General features: G+C 46.2%; 1 protein-coding gene across 1 annotated transcript in view; it reads right to left on the bottom strand.

Annotated features, from left to right (window-relative positions):
- Positions 1-14,272, bottom strand: part of LHX4 (LIM homeobox 4) — a 57,942-nt gene extending 43,670 nt beyond the window's left edge. The window contains exon 1 of the mRNA XM_074962186.1: positions 14,197-14,272. Coding sequence (XP_074818287.1) covers positions 14,197-14,272 — 76 coding nt within the window. The remainder of the gene's footprint in view (positions 1-14,196) is intronic.
- Between the last annotated feature and the right edge of the window lie 322 nt (positions 14,273-14,594).

Here is a 14,594-nt window from a genome sequence, read left to right as displayed (position 1 = left end):
GAGTATGAATTGTGTAACTCAAATCGACATAGCTTAGATCTACTTACCGCAGGGTCCACACTACGTGACGTCGACAGGAGACATCTCCCATCGACTTCCCTTACTCTTCTCGATCAGGTGGAGTACAGGAGTTGATGGGAGCGCAATCAGCGGTTGATTTAGCGGGACTTCACTAGACCCACTAAATCAACCGCCGATGCATCGATCGCCACAGCGTCACTCCTCCGGAAAGTGTAGACAAGCCTGATCTGGCTTGATCTGGATTTGGATCTGGCCTGATTTTATTTTTGTAAAGGACCTTCAGGTGCTGTATTGCAGCAACATGTTTTCAGATAGCCCCAGATTCATTATTCCGACTGGAGAACAGAAAGGAAAATCTTATTAAGAGAAAACTATACCAAGAGAAAGAGAAAAAGAAAGAGAAGGAATCCCATAAAACGAGATTCCAGTTCATTCACTGCCCTGGGCTGATGTAGGGTGTTTCAGGATGGAATCGGTTTTAACCTTTGCAATAAAACACCTCCAAAAACAATAATGTAAAAGAAAGGGGTGATGCATGTTACAGCTATTGGTTTATACTCTACTAACATCATCAAATGCAAATTAAAATCATACATTTGTTGTACATAGCATAACACTGTTCATAGTATATGGCTGCTATCTCTCAGGGAGTCCTAGTGATATGTAGAAATGGACTTGAGGTTCATTTTCATGGCTTGTTATTCTCAGCAACTCTAAATAAACATTATAATATGACCTATCATAAAGTAGGTTGAATATATTCATATCTGCCCACCTACAAAAATGTTTAGATAGATAGATAGATAGATAGATAGATAGATAGATAGATAGGTGTTTAACTGCCTTGTTACAAGAAATTTCATTCTGAAATCCTTGTATAACTGGGATACAGTCTCTCAAAATCCAGGATTTTTAAAACCAATGGGAATTCCTGAACCTACAAAAAGCCCTGGGGATGGACAATTCCTGGTTCCCCTAAGTACTGGGAGTATTGAAAAGATAGGAGTAAAGAACGGAACTTTCTCAGAAGCAACAGGGTTTGTGCAGGCTCTCCAAAGGGGAAATGGAAATCTCTCTCAGAAGAAGCTAAGATTGCTCCTGGTGCCCAGGAGAAGCTGTGCTTTGCTCCGGCTGGCCAGAGAGGAGACTGTTTCAGCCTTGCCATGTTGAAGGGAGTTGCACTAGATGAAGCTCTACCAGCTTGAATGCATCTATGAAAGGCCCAAATTCTGCCCAGTGGGGTTGCCCCAGTGTAAAGGAGAGGAAAATTTTCCCCAAAACACTGATTTTGGCTCCAGATTCCAGCCCTGAACTAGTCTGAGGCTCACTCATGAGAACATAAGAATGGCCATACTGGATCAGACCAAAGGTCCATCTAGCCCAGTATCCTGTCTTCCGACAGTGGCCAATGCCAGGTGCCCCAGAGGGAATGAACAGAACAGGTAATCATCAAGTGATCCATCCCCTGTCGCCCATTCCCAGCTTCTGGCAAACACAGACTAGGGACACCATTTCTGCCCATCCCGGCTAATAGCCACTGATGGACCTATACTCCATAAATGTATCTAGTTCTTTTTTGAACCCTGTTATAGTCTTGTCCTTCACAACATCCTCTGGCAAGGAGTTCCACAGGTTGACTATGCGTTGTGTGAAAAAATACTTCCTATTGTTTGTTTTAAACTTGCTGCCTATTAATTTCATTTGGTGACCCTTAGTTCTTGTGTTATGAGAAGGAGTAAATAACACGTCCTTATTTACTTTCTCTGCATCAGTCATGATTTTATAGACTTCTATTATATCCCCCCTTAGTCATCTTTTTTCCAAGCTGAAAAGTCCCAGTCTTATTAATCTCTCCTCATATGGCAGATGCTTCATACCCCTAATTATTTTTGTTGCCCTTTTCTGAATCTTTTCCAATTCCAATATATCTTTTTTGAGATGGGATGACCATATCTATATGCAGTATTCAAGATGTGGGCATACCATGGGTTTGTATAGAGACAATATGATATTTTCTGTCTTATTATCTATCCCTTTCTTAATGATTCCCAACATTCTGTTCACTTTTTTGACTGCCACTGCAAATTGAGTGGATCTTTTCAGAGAACTATCCACAATGAGTCCAAGATCTCTTTCTTGAGTGGTAACAGCTAATTTAGACCCCACCATTTTATATGTATAGTTGGGATTATGTTTTCCAATGTGCATTACTTTGCATTTATCAACACTGAATTTCATCTGCCATTTTGTTGCCCAGTCTCCCAGTTTTGAGAGATCCTTTTGTAGCTCTTCGCAGTCTGCCTGGGACTTAACTATCTTGAGTAGTTTTGTATCATCTGCAAATTTTGCCACCTTATTGTTTACCCCCTTTTCCAGATCATTTATGAATATGTTGAACAGGACTGGGCCCAACACAGACCCCTGGGGGACACCACTATTTACCTCTCTCCGTTCTAAAAACTGACCATTTATTCCTACCCTTTGTTTCCTATCCTCCAGTCATTTGGTACAGAAGCTGATTTAAATGATAGGTTACAGATGACAGATAGTAGTCCTGCAATTTCACATTTGAGCTCCTTCAGAATTCCTGGGTGAATACCATCTGTCCTGGTCACTTATTCCTGTTTAGTTTATCAATTTGTTCCAAAACCTCCTTTAATGGTATCTCAGTCTGGGACAGTTCCTCAGATTTGTCAGCTAAAAAGAATAGCTCCGGTTTGGGAATTTCCCTCACATCCTCAACCGTGAAGACCAATGCAAAGAATTAATTTAGTTTCTCTGCCATGGCCTTATTGTCTTTGAGTGGTCCTTTAGCATCTTGACTGTCCAGTGGCCCCACTGGTTGTTTAGCAGGCTTCCTGCTTCTGATGTACTTAAAAAAAATTTGCTATTACTTTTTAAGTCTTTGGCAGCTGTTCTTCAAATTCTTTTTTGGCCTTCCTAATTATATTTTTACACTTCATTTGCCAGAGTTTATGTTCCTTTCTGTTTTCCTCGCTAGGATTTAACCTCCATATTTTAAAGGATGCCTTTTTGCCTCTCTCCACTTCTGTTACTTTGTTGTTTAGCCATGGTGACTTTTTTTTGGTTCTCTATGTTTTTAAATTTGGGGTATATATTTAAGTGTAGCCTCTATTATGGTGGTGCAAGGTTTTTACTTTTGCTGCTGTACCTTTTAATATTTGTTTCACTAACCTCCTCATTTTTGTGTAGTTTCCTGTTCTGAAATTAAATGCTACAGTGTTGGGTTGCTGTGGTGTTTCCCCCACCACAGGGATTTAAATTTAATTATATTATGGTCACTATTACCAAACCGTCCAGCTATATTCATCTCTGGGACCTGATCCTGTGCTCCACTTAGGACTAAATCAAGAATTGCCTCTCCTCTTGTGGGTTCCAGGACTAGCTGCTGCAAGAAGCAGCCATGTAAGGTGTCAAGAAACTTTATCTCTGAATCCGTCCTGAGGTAACATGTACCCAGTCAATATGGGGATAGTTAAAATCCCCCATTATTATTGAGTTTTTTATTTTAATAGCCTCTCTAATCTCCCTGAGCATTTCACAGTCATTATCACCATCCTGGGCAGGTGGTCGGTAATATATCCCCACTGCTATATTATTATTAGAGCATGGAATTACTATCCATAAGGATTCTATGGTACAGTTTGCTCCATTTAAGATTTTTACTTCATTTGATTCCAAGCTTTCTTTTACATATAGTGCCACTCCCCCACCAGCATGACCTATTCTGTCCTTCCGATATATTTTGCACCCTGATATTACTGCGTCCCATTGATTATCCTCATTCCACCAAGTCTCTCTGATGCCTATTATATCAATATCCTCATTCAATACAAGGCACTCTAGTTCACCCATCTTATTATTTAGACTTCTAGCATTGGTATATAAGCACTTTTTAAATGCTTGTCACTTTTTAGCTGTCTCCCATTACATGATGTAATTGAATGAGATTTTTCATCATTTGACTGTTTCTCATCAGATCCTGCCTGTATTTTATCATCTTCCATCCTTTCCTTCTTAGTAGGACGTAGACAATCTCCATTACTAGATCCTACCCTAAGGAATGTCTCTGTCCGAACCATGTGTTCCTCCACACCTGTCGGCCTTCCCCTAACCCTTAAAACTGCTTTACAACCTTTTTAATGTTAAGTGCCAGCAATCTGGTTCCATATTGGTTTAGGAGGAGCCTATCTTCCCTGTATAGGTTCCCCCTTTCCCAAAAGTTTCCCCAGTTCCCAATAAATCTAAGCCCTTCCTCCCTACACCATCATCTCATCCACGCATCGAGACCCTGCAGTTCTGCCTGTCTAACTGGCCTGCTCATGGAACTGGGATCATCTCAGAGAATGCTACCATGAAGGTCCTGGACTTCAATCTCTTACCTAGCAGCCTAAATTTGGCCTCCAGGACTCTCTCCTATCCCTCCCTATGTCATTGGTACCTACATGTACCACTACCACCGGCTCCTCCCCAGCACTACATGGAAGTCTATCTAGCTGTCTCGAGAGATCCGCAACCTTCGCACCAGGCAGGCAAGTCACCATGCGGTTCTCCCGGTCATCGCAAACCCAGCTATCAATGTTTCTAATGATCGGCTCTCCCATTACTAATACTTGTCTCTTCTTAATAACTGGAATTCCCTCCCCCAGAGAGGTATCCTCAGTGCCAGGGGTAGACAACAACATCTGTCAATTAACAGTGAATCTTCTTTCCATTGGTTTCAGAGTAACAGCCGTGTTAGTCTGTATTCGCAAAAAGAAAAGGAGGACTTGTGGCACCTTAGAGACTAACCAATTTATTTGAGCATGAGCTTTTGTGAGCTACAGCTCACTTCATCGGATCAGCACTCCTGCTGCTGGAATAGGAATCCCATGCTTCCAGCTTTTAAGGCCTCTCTCTCATTCTAAGTTTTGTTTTATTCTAATAACGCCGAGAATTGTATTTTGTCTTTAACTATTTGAGATCACATGCTGCTCAAACAATGCTCACTTTCACTCACTCGTTATCTGGGGGAAGCTGAGTTTTTAAATAGAATAATAGACAACAGGGTTTTTAAAAACCCTACTAGACCATCTCATCTATTCCCTGGGAACCAGTGCAGGACTGTGGCTTGCAGGGGCTTAGCCTGTGTTTCAAATGATGGGGCTTTTAGCACCTTTCAGGGGAGGCTACTCCACAGCCTTACAGATCTCACACATAGGATTTTTCTCTTGACATTCACCCTATTTTTTCCCTTTGTTAGTGTCATCCTATTAGCCCAGGCTATACCCTTGGCACCAACCTAAACATATGTTTTACTCCTTATTATTTGCCTTCTTCATATATTTTTTGCACTCTGATCATATCCTCCAAGACACCATGCAACGATATCCAGTTAATTCAATTATTCCTTGTAAAGGGCTTGATCTGACCCCACAGAAGTCACTGGGACTTTTTCCATTGACTCCAATGGGGTTTGGATCAGTCCAAAAAATGCCCCAACTTCCAAGGTTCTGAGTCCCTTTCCTGAGAGCCAATGGGAGTTGAGGGCACCCAGCACTTCCCAGGATCAGGCCCCAAAGAGATCCTCCCCAAGACTAAAACACAAATAGACTGAAAAACTGGTGTGAGCAGGAAAAGACACAGGGACACATTCAGATCCGGTATAAGCAGAGGCAACGTCAGCGAGCTCCTCAGCTAGAACGGGCCGTGTTCTGCCATCCCTTTGACCGCAAAGCTCCCCCTGAAGATCTGCGTGCGGAATGATGGCAGGCGATAGCCCAGTGGTGTCATTCATTTATCATCGCAGTATCACTGGTGCCACTCTAGTTAAGCTCGTGTCAGTATTTCCATTACTGAGAAGTTCATAATTCAACCCTAAAAATGTCATCTCGGGCTCGAAGTTCACCGGCTGAAAGCAATTAAAAAAGCATTGGGTTTAAATCAGCTTGGGCAGGATTATTATTTTAGTTTACAGGGAGGAGAAGAAAATGGTGGCTTGCTTGGTTCATACTTGGTTTCGTTTGCAGTTTAAAAGAATACAGTAACCAGCCACCCTAATTCCCCTTCAAGAATAGCATTGTGCAAGCCACTCACTCACAGCCGGATCACTTAACAAGAATGGAAACACCGGTAAAATTGTTACTATCTCAGGCTTCAAATTCTTCCCCACATCAAGAGGTCCAACTGAAGCTAATGGGAGTACACACAGGATTATTTGTGCGAGTGAGGAGGGGTTGGAGGATTGGGCGCCACAACCTCACAGTATCACTGCAGCCTGTTTTTAAAGCATGCGTCAGTTTCATGTTGCAGTGACCAGACACAAAATCCTGCCGAGTCCCGTTTATTCCCCGTGCCGCGAGCCACCCAGCACACTCTTCGGATTGCCTAGTTTTGCCTTGCCTTTGCCACAGCACTGGGGAGGCCTGGGTGGGACAGCAGGCCGGTGCCGCGCCTGCTAACCGCTCTGTTCCAAGCCGCGCGGAGCTTCCCCAGGTGCAAAGAGATTCATTGAGTCCCAGCGCAGCTGGACCCACCCCACAGCCTGGACTGCAGCGGAGGCACGAGCAGAAAAACACAGCAGTGGCTTGCATGTATAATAGCAACACGGATTTCAACGGGCTGGGCAGGTGTTAGCTCCGTTTTACCAGCGAGAAAACAATTGCTTCCCTCACACTGGAAATGGAGAGGAAAGTGCTATTCAGCCCGGAGGAAGGGGACATAATCTGGCTTTATGTGACTTTCCCAGTGCCATCGAGTGAGTGGCAAAGTCAGGAATATTCAAGTCTCCTGATCCCTAGTCCCCGGATCTGACCAGTAACTCAACCCCTTGTAGCCACCACGCCGGGAAAATCAGACTCATCACTTGTGTTAAAACAAAACAAACAAACAAAAATCTACTGTAAGACAAAAAGGTAAATGAGACAGACTGGCAACAGCCAAGCAATCCGGAGTGAAGGCTGACACTCCTTTTAGTCCATCCTGTTGTGCATTGAGGCCAAGAGCTCTCAGGACAGTCACAGTGGATAATTTACAACACAACGCTTGCAATATACCTTGGTATAACCAGGTGAGACCAGGAGAAGTTGTCAAACTTCACGGAACGCTTCAGCTTTGCTCAGGTTTGGATCACAACCTCAGAGGGGCACGCGTCGCCACTTGAAATGTGCTAACCAATTTCTGTACAGAACAAACACATGGAAGCTACTCTTCTCCTCCTGGAAAAACCGATTGAAAAAGTTCTCAAAACCCTGTTGACTTTTCACTATTTCTGCTCGTTTGCATAATTGCATTCAGTTGGGACAATGGGACCCAGTGAAGACACTTTCCCTTTCGTATCTGGTCCAATTTCAGTTTCTGACTCTCAGTGCTGCAATGTTTGGGGAGCAGACAGGGAGGGGAATGATTATTCGCTGGGTTGGAGCTAATATTCATTTAGATAGATAGATAGATAGATAGATAGATAATACATTTCACTTAGCCCTATGTTTTGTTGAAGCTTGTTTGTAGAAGAGAAGGCGGAGGAATAACATGATTTACTCCCTGCTAATCGAAATCAGTAAAATGCCTGACCTGACATTCTGTTCAATGAGTCACTCTTTCCACAAATATTTCATTCAGAGGGCTCCGGATTCTGGGGTTCGCTGATGCCATGGGGTACCCGGAACACTGCAGAGATCAGGGGCTTTCCACCGCTGTCTTTCCCCCCTTGGGGCACTACCGGGCTTTCTCCTCATGGCTTAATGTTAGGAAGTGAATTCTCAGCCCTTTGGCTTGGCATCCCTTTTACGGGAGCCGGGAGCCTTCCCTGACCAACGAGGCAGGGAAGACAGCAGAAAGATCGAGGGGCCGCTTTCCTGGGTGAGGTGGAGGGCGCTGGGGAATCTGATCCCAGCCCTTGGGTAGTGCACACAAGGTTTCGCTTCTGCACTGTGGAGTTTCTGCTCTCTCAGGATCAGCCTCCCGAGTTGTGTTTACTCGCCCTGCCGCAGAAGCGACATTTCAATGGAAGCGAAACAAAGCCGAGAGGCCGCAGAAGGTGTGCTACGCAAGGGCTGGTGGCAAGTCCCGGGCCGCTCCTGCTCCAGGGGAAGTCACATCGGAACAGAATAGCCCCTGCTACTACAAAACGCTTGCACCATTAACGCGCCGTAGCGTCTTCGCGTCGCCCCCAGCGAACACCAGAAAGAGCGGGTGCATCACAGAATCGGCACCAGAGTGTGCGACAACACAGTTGTGTCCTGGGAGCAGCCCTGGACAGACCTTCCCCAGCCGGGACCCTGATCCACCGAGCCCCCCAAACTCCCTGTGAAGTTAGCGGGGAAGCAGGGCGCACGGGATCGAGCCCTTAGCCATTGACTAGACTAGAGAAAAAGCGGGCGCTGGGCAGCTGAACACAGGCTGGGCGCGTTTGTCTCCGCTGCAGGCGGGCTCGGTTTGGCGCCGTGCATTTCTTTGGTCTTTAACTAACACACAATCTGATAAACCTCAGGAGCGATCCGGAGCCGTGCTGAGCCAGGGACGCCGCGCACACTTGAGGAGGAAAATCCCCGCATGGGGGAGGGGGGGTAATTCCTGCAATCTGTGAGGATTTCAAACTAGGTTTCTTTTCTCAGCCCGAAAGAGCCAGGACTGTAGGAGATCGGAGGGCGAGAAAGGAAATTACCAGGGCAAAACTACACACAACCCCAGAAAAGCGCTTCGGCGTTCGTCTTTCCCCATCACCTTCTCGGCTTAATCCTGCACTAGTCCAGGGAGCTAATTCATACCAGATACATCTCTAGGAATGTGGGCTATGAGGCGAGAGAAAAATACAAAGCAGGCGAGAGATTCCCGGATTGGAATAATTTTCCCCCCTCCCCAAATCCTACAGGTTTCGTTTATTTCTTCCAACTTGGAAAGGGGCTTTTGACGCTGATAACCTACCGGGCCAACGACTGGCTGGGAAGAGGGGAAAGGTTTGAACCGGCGGGAATGTGCGGGATAATCGCGAAATTAACAAGAGGCGACCCAGGGGGTAGGCGGCGGGTGGAAGTTGCCTCTTCCCCAAATTCAGAGGCACACTTCCGAAGTGCAAAGGGACGGCTGGGAAAGAGACGACTCACTCTCAGGTGAGCTAAACCCGGAGAAGGGCTGTACATTGCCCAGTTGGGTTTGGGATGAAGTTCTGACCAGGGCAAGTCATTTTTACAGACAGTAAATGAGACTTTACGAACCAACCCTATCGCTTTAGTCTTTTCAACACTAATCCACAAATATAAGGCTAGAAACAGACACGCATAACAAAGCCTCCGCCACAGCGCCGACAACAAATTGTATATCCGTCGATTAATAAACGATGCGTCGACAGACAAATACAGGAACATAGATACAAAATCTATCCGGGCAGCTCTAATTCAAACAATCTATCTCCATGGATCCAGGTGTAAAAACAATTACATTTATATGTGTGTGAGGAGATAAATACGTTCTATCCAGAGACAATTCGAATTAGATCTCTCTATAGAGAAATAGTTTTATCTATCGATTTGTATGTGGGGATAGAGAGACTCTTTGAATTGTTGAGGTCTGTCTCCTGTCGCTATCGCAATCAGCTCATAGAGATATCAGTGCCTGCATTTTCTTCTCACCCAAACCAGTTCCCCCTCCTCGCTCACCACCGCTCCACCTGCCGCTGGGACGGAATGTCCTTCTGCGCAAACAGGAGGAAGGAAAACTACGCCCCAGGGAAGCGCACTGGGCGGCGGTGGGGTCGGCGGAGTTTCCTCCTGCTGCGAAGCAGGTAGGGAAATGCCCCTTCCTCTGATCTTGACCCCAGCACTGAGTGGCCCCGGCTGGGCTGCATATGGGACACCTAAAGGGATCAATCAACCAGCTCTGGAGCCCCGCATCCCAGCCCTGTAAACGGCGTTTTCCAGACATCCCTGAGCTACTTCTTCCTCCACCGGATTAGTGGGAAAGAGTCCCAGGGAGCTAGAGATGAGTTTCATTACAAAGATGCTAAAACAGGCTCCCGGCCAGGAAAGGGGACGTCGCCCAGGGCTGGGGAGCCCTGGGATTTGGCCATAGGCCAATAGCACAGGGTGATTTTCCCTCTTGCCTGGGACGCAGGGGGTCAAGGACTCCCAGTATAGAGGGGAAATCGGACCCCACACAGAGGCCTCCGCTCTTCTCATCCGCAGTGTCTCCTACCGCCCTTTAGGGAGGACTTTTCGATCTGACATTCCTTCTCAAGCCAGGTGGTTCCTCGAATTCGAATCGAAGGGAATTGTAAGACCTTCTCTCACGCCTGCTGGGTGCGATATTGTAAGCGCGGGGAGCGGGACCAAACGCTCCTCACACCCTATTCGTAATCGGTTACTTGTTTAGTCGAATTTAAAACAATTGTTAACGGGGACGATTGCCTAGAACAGTCATCATTTCGTTGTCTGGGATAAACAGAAAACAGGGGGTGTACACTGCAGAGAACGAAAGAGAAGGAGAGCCGTGTCGGACTCAGTTTCTCACTGGTAGAAAAAATATTGGTAACTCAGAGCAATTAAAAACAAATCCCTGGGGCTGGTACCTAAAACAGCAAAGGTGGCAGGTGAAGAGTCCACAGCAAACACAAAGCAAGGGGGCTAGTGAAATTCACAACCCGCGTCTCATGTCTCCTCTTTGGTACGGAGAGGACTCTGAACCGGGGGTCACTGGAAAGCAACAATCTTTCATCCCCGCACAGGGGGCTTTCTGCGCGGCTTTTGCATTTATTTAATCAAACAAAATACAAACACACCTGCCACAACCCCATCAGAGGAAAGGATGAGAGAAGGATATAAAAGAGCCAGAGGTGAAACGCGGCTGCCCGGATCGCTCCTGTCCCCTCTCTCTGGAAATGTTGGACTCAGACTCTCCATTCAGCCGCTATGTCAGGGCTGCTCTGGACACATTTCCAACTCAAGAGTTTTTGGTTTGGTTTGGTTTGGTTTGCTGAGGGGTGGGGGAGAGGGGGAAGAGTATTGTTGCAAATCAGGAGAATCCGGGAGCTGCTGCTCAGGAAACCCAAGGGATGGAGCGCTCTAGCCTAAGTGGAGGAGATTCCTGCAGCAAGATTCTGCCCAACCCAGAATCCACCAGGATCTGGACTAAATGCCCGCCCCAGGAGCCTTTGCAGCCCCCCAGTCTTTCACCTGAGCCCCAGTGCCCAGCGGGAGCGTGAGAAGGGGGGGGGGGGTTCCAGGAGCTGCCTAAAGACCGGTCGCTGTCCAAGCAGAGAGGGGCACAGAGCCCTTCCCGATCTACAAGTCCCTTGCACAAGCACAATCGCTGGCAAGGCGGAGGGTAAGAAAACAGCATCTTTTGCCTGTCGGGGTCAGGAATTTCAACTCTGCCAGCCAGTGACCCGCTAGGCATCGAAATGTAAGCAACCAAAATACAAAAAGTGACTGACAAGGAATGAATTGATCAATGGAATATACTAGACGCGTGTGTAAGCTATTCAACAAGAAAGATCTGTCTCTAAATACACAGATACTTTTACAGCCAGAGATTTGTGGAAAAAAGATACTAGATCAAGATATGTAGATACACGTACATTTGTATCTATGTATCTATAGTATTTATCAACATATAGCATAGATATTCTGTATGCGAAGAAAGATAATTTGTATACGTCTATACATAATGGTATATAGCTAGACACGAATTTAATAATGCATGGATACAGATCTCTCTATAAATATACAGATAATTGTGCGTATATACAGAAATAACGGTTTATACATTTATATATGTATACGAGAGAGATCTGTATCCATACATCATTCAATAGCGGTCTAGATCTAGAGATCAATATTTGGACAGATTGATACAATGGGATTTTAAGGATTTTTGACATACAACCTAGCCGTATTTGATCTAAACCAACTGACTCTTCATTATAAATACAGATTCTCTGACCCGAGCTATAAATTGGACCCTATTTCTGACCGACAGGTCTGTCTCCGGATAAATGGCCGGGTCCAGTTCATTCTCTCTCTCTCTCGCTCTCTCTGAATTCGGGAGATTGGTTTGGAGGCGGATTTTAAAACTCAGTAGCAAGAGGAGGAAATTTCCCCTCTGGATCATAAAGCGGAATAAAATGAGATCGCATGGGCTCCGTACAGCCTTTAAAACAATCCCCAGTTTTCTAGCCGGGGAGAGGGCACCACAGGTCAGAAAGATAAATCTAGAAAGGCTCCAAACAATCAAATACAAACAAAGGAACAGTCCAGAAGCTGAAACCCGTTCTTCTTATTCCATCGACCAAGATCATTCCGGGACATTTTTTGCCACCCTTTTGTGTGCCCTGCTATCGCAAGAAAGTAACCGCACTTCCCTTCTGCTGGGTTTCAGACGGTAGCAAAGATTTACGAGTCAAACTAGGTGTGAAAGGCCCCTAACTTCTCCTATAACTTCCCCCCACACGCCAGCCCGCTCCACCACTTTCCAGAGAGATCTCGCCGGAGAGGCGCTAACCCGGGGGGCGGGATGGCAGAGGATCTGTAAAGTACCCCCTCATCAGTGACTGTGACCACCTTCCCGGCTGCAAACGCGACCCGGGCCTGGAGTGAGTTAGCAAAAGGATCTCCAAGCGAAACCATTCAACGCACGAGACGGGCAGTCTCCGCACAACGCCAAGCAACAGGGTGTAATGTATAACAACGCACACACCGACACATCCGCATGCCAGCGCCCCGGTTAGCCAGAGACCTGTGGCCGCATTTGCGGAAAACTCTTGATCTGTTTCCCCTGCCATTTACATGTCATGGTTTTTCCGAGCGCCCAGCTGATTTCACATTTCCGCGGACCCGAGACTTCCCCGGGAAAGCCCTGGAAACCAGGCAAAGCCCCGCCGGGAAAAGCCGCACGCGGCATCTCTGCTGCCTCGGCCACCCGAGGGGCAAGGCAGAAATGCCCCAGGGCCGTTCTCGGTGTAACCAGAACACACGGGCTGCGAGCGCGGAGGAGAGACGCCGCATTCAGAGCGGAGCAGGGAGCCAGCCCTTTGCCAGAGCATCTATCGCCTACAGGAGGGGCCGATCCGCGTGCTCAGCATTGGGAACAGAGCGAGAAATACGGGGTCATAACACAAGCAACGAATATTATGGAGTATGGATGTGTCTATATTATGTGTGTCTGTATCTATATTAACACACACCGTATATATCAGTGTGCATATATATATCCCCATATATATATGCACAAACAACATATATACCAGCGTGTGTGTGTATATATATGTATATATTTGTGCGTATGTGTATATATATATATACACACACACGCACACACACATATATATATATATGCATTCACACAAATATATATATGTACATACACACGTTATAATACATACACACACGCATAGCTATATTATACACACACACACGTGTAGATACATACATATGCTTATAGTATAGCTATATTCCTGATACAGGGTTCACAACTAGGCTCTCCTATGCATATAACTTGTGTCTATTCCTGGATCAGAGTTCACAGCTTAGCCTGAGCTACACTACCCTCAAGTCCAATTTGACAAAACAACCGCCTGGGATCTCCCCCGGCAGGCAGCTCAGCGGATCTTCTCCCCTTCCCCCCGCCCCCATTTGGGAAGAGCAGATTGCAAATAAACTCCCCGGCGGTGACTTGCATCGGGGTCTCCCCACTCCTAGGAGCAAATTGGCAAGATGGGTGCACTTTCCGGAGATTTCCCCCCGTAGAATGCAGCGCTCAGGGGGTCTCCCAACTTCTTGCAAGGAGGTTTAAAGTTGATGTGGCTGCGGGACCAGTATTTTGCTGTCATCCAGGAAGATTGTTTACTTCCCATTAGCTGCCTAGCAGCTCCTCTTCCCCAATCAGCACAATCATCCTGCATATCCACTCTGCTCTGGGTACTTCCTTCCCTGTTGCATATTATTATTTTTCTCTCTATATTATTAGTATTTTAAAAAGAAGTCAACCAACCTCATCCAGCCCCTTCGCAGGAATTTGCCTCACATGGAAATACCCACCCGTCTTACATTTCTCAAGTACTTTTTCCGCCCCTGCCTCTCCACATCTCACAGTGCAGTTAGCCACCCTCCCTGCACCATTTAGGCTTCTATCATTGCCAGTTTTCTTTATTATTAAATCAATGAGGGAAAAAAAAATCCTTACGTTGCATTGGCACACCAAGAATCTCTGGAAGCCCCTTGACAGAACCTTCTGTAGTGAGTGCTGAGCTTTGCATCATTTTATTTAAATAGAAAATAAAAAATAAACGGCTCTATTTTATCTCTCTATAAAAATAAAACAAAACATTAAGTTTAAAGTACAATCAGGGCTGATCCTTCTACACGTGCTGGAGGACTGGAGTGGCCCTGCTTTAGCCCTGGTCTGTTTCAAATCTCTTTTGATCCTGCTATCCTGGGTTAGTGTATCCCGGGTTAAAGTGATGCTGCCGCAGCTCTTTTCGCTGGAATGCTGGTCCCCTGAAGGCAGGTTTGATTCATTCACACTGCAGGGAGTGAGCGTGACGTCACTTTCCGCAGGGAGGCCCCGCCCCCTCCAGCCAA

This window comes from Natator depressus, chromosome 8, assembly GCF_965152275.1.
Source record: "Natator depressus isolate rNatDep1 chromosome 8, rNatDep2.hap1, whole genome shotgun sequence".
NCBI lineage: Eukaryota > Metazoa > Chordata > Testudines > Cheloniidae > Natator > Natator depressus.
This window is presented reverse-complemented; position numbering and strand designations above follow the sequence as displayed.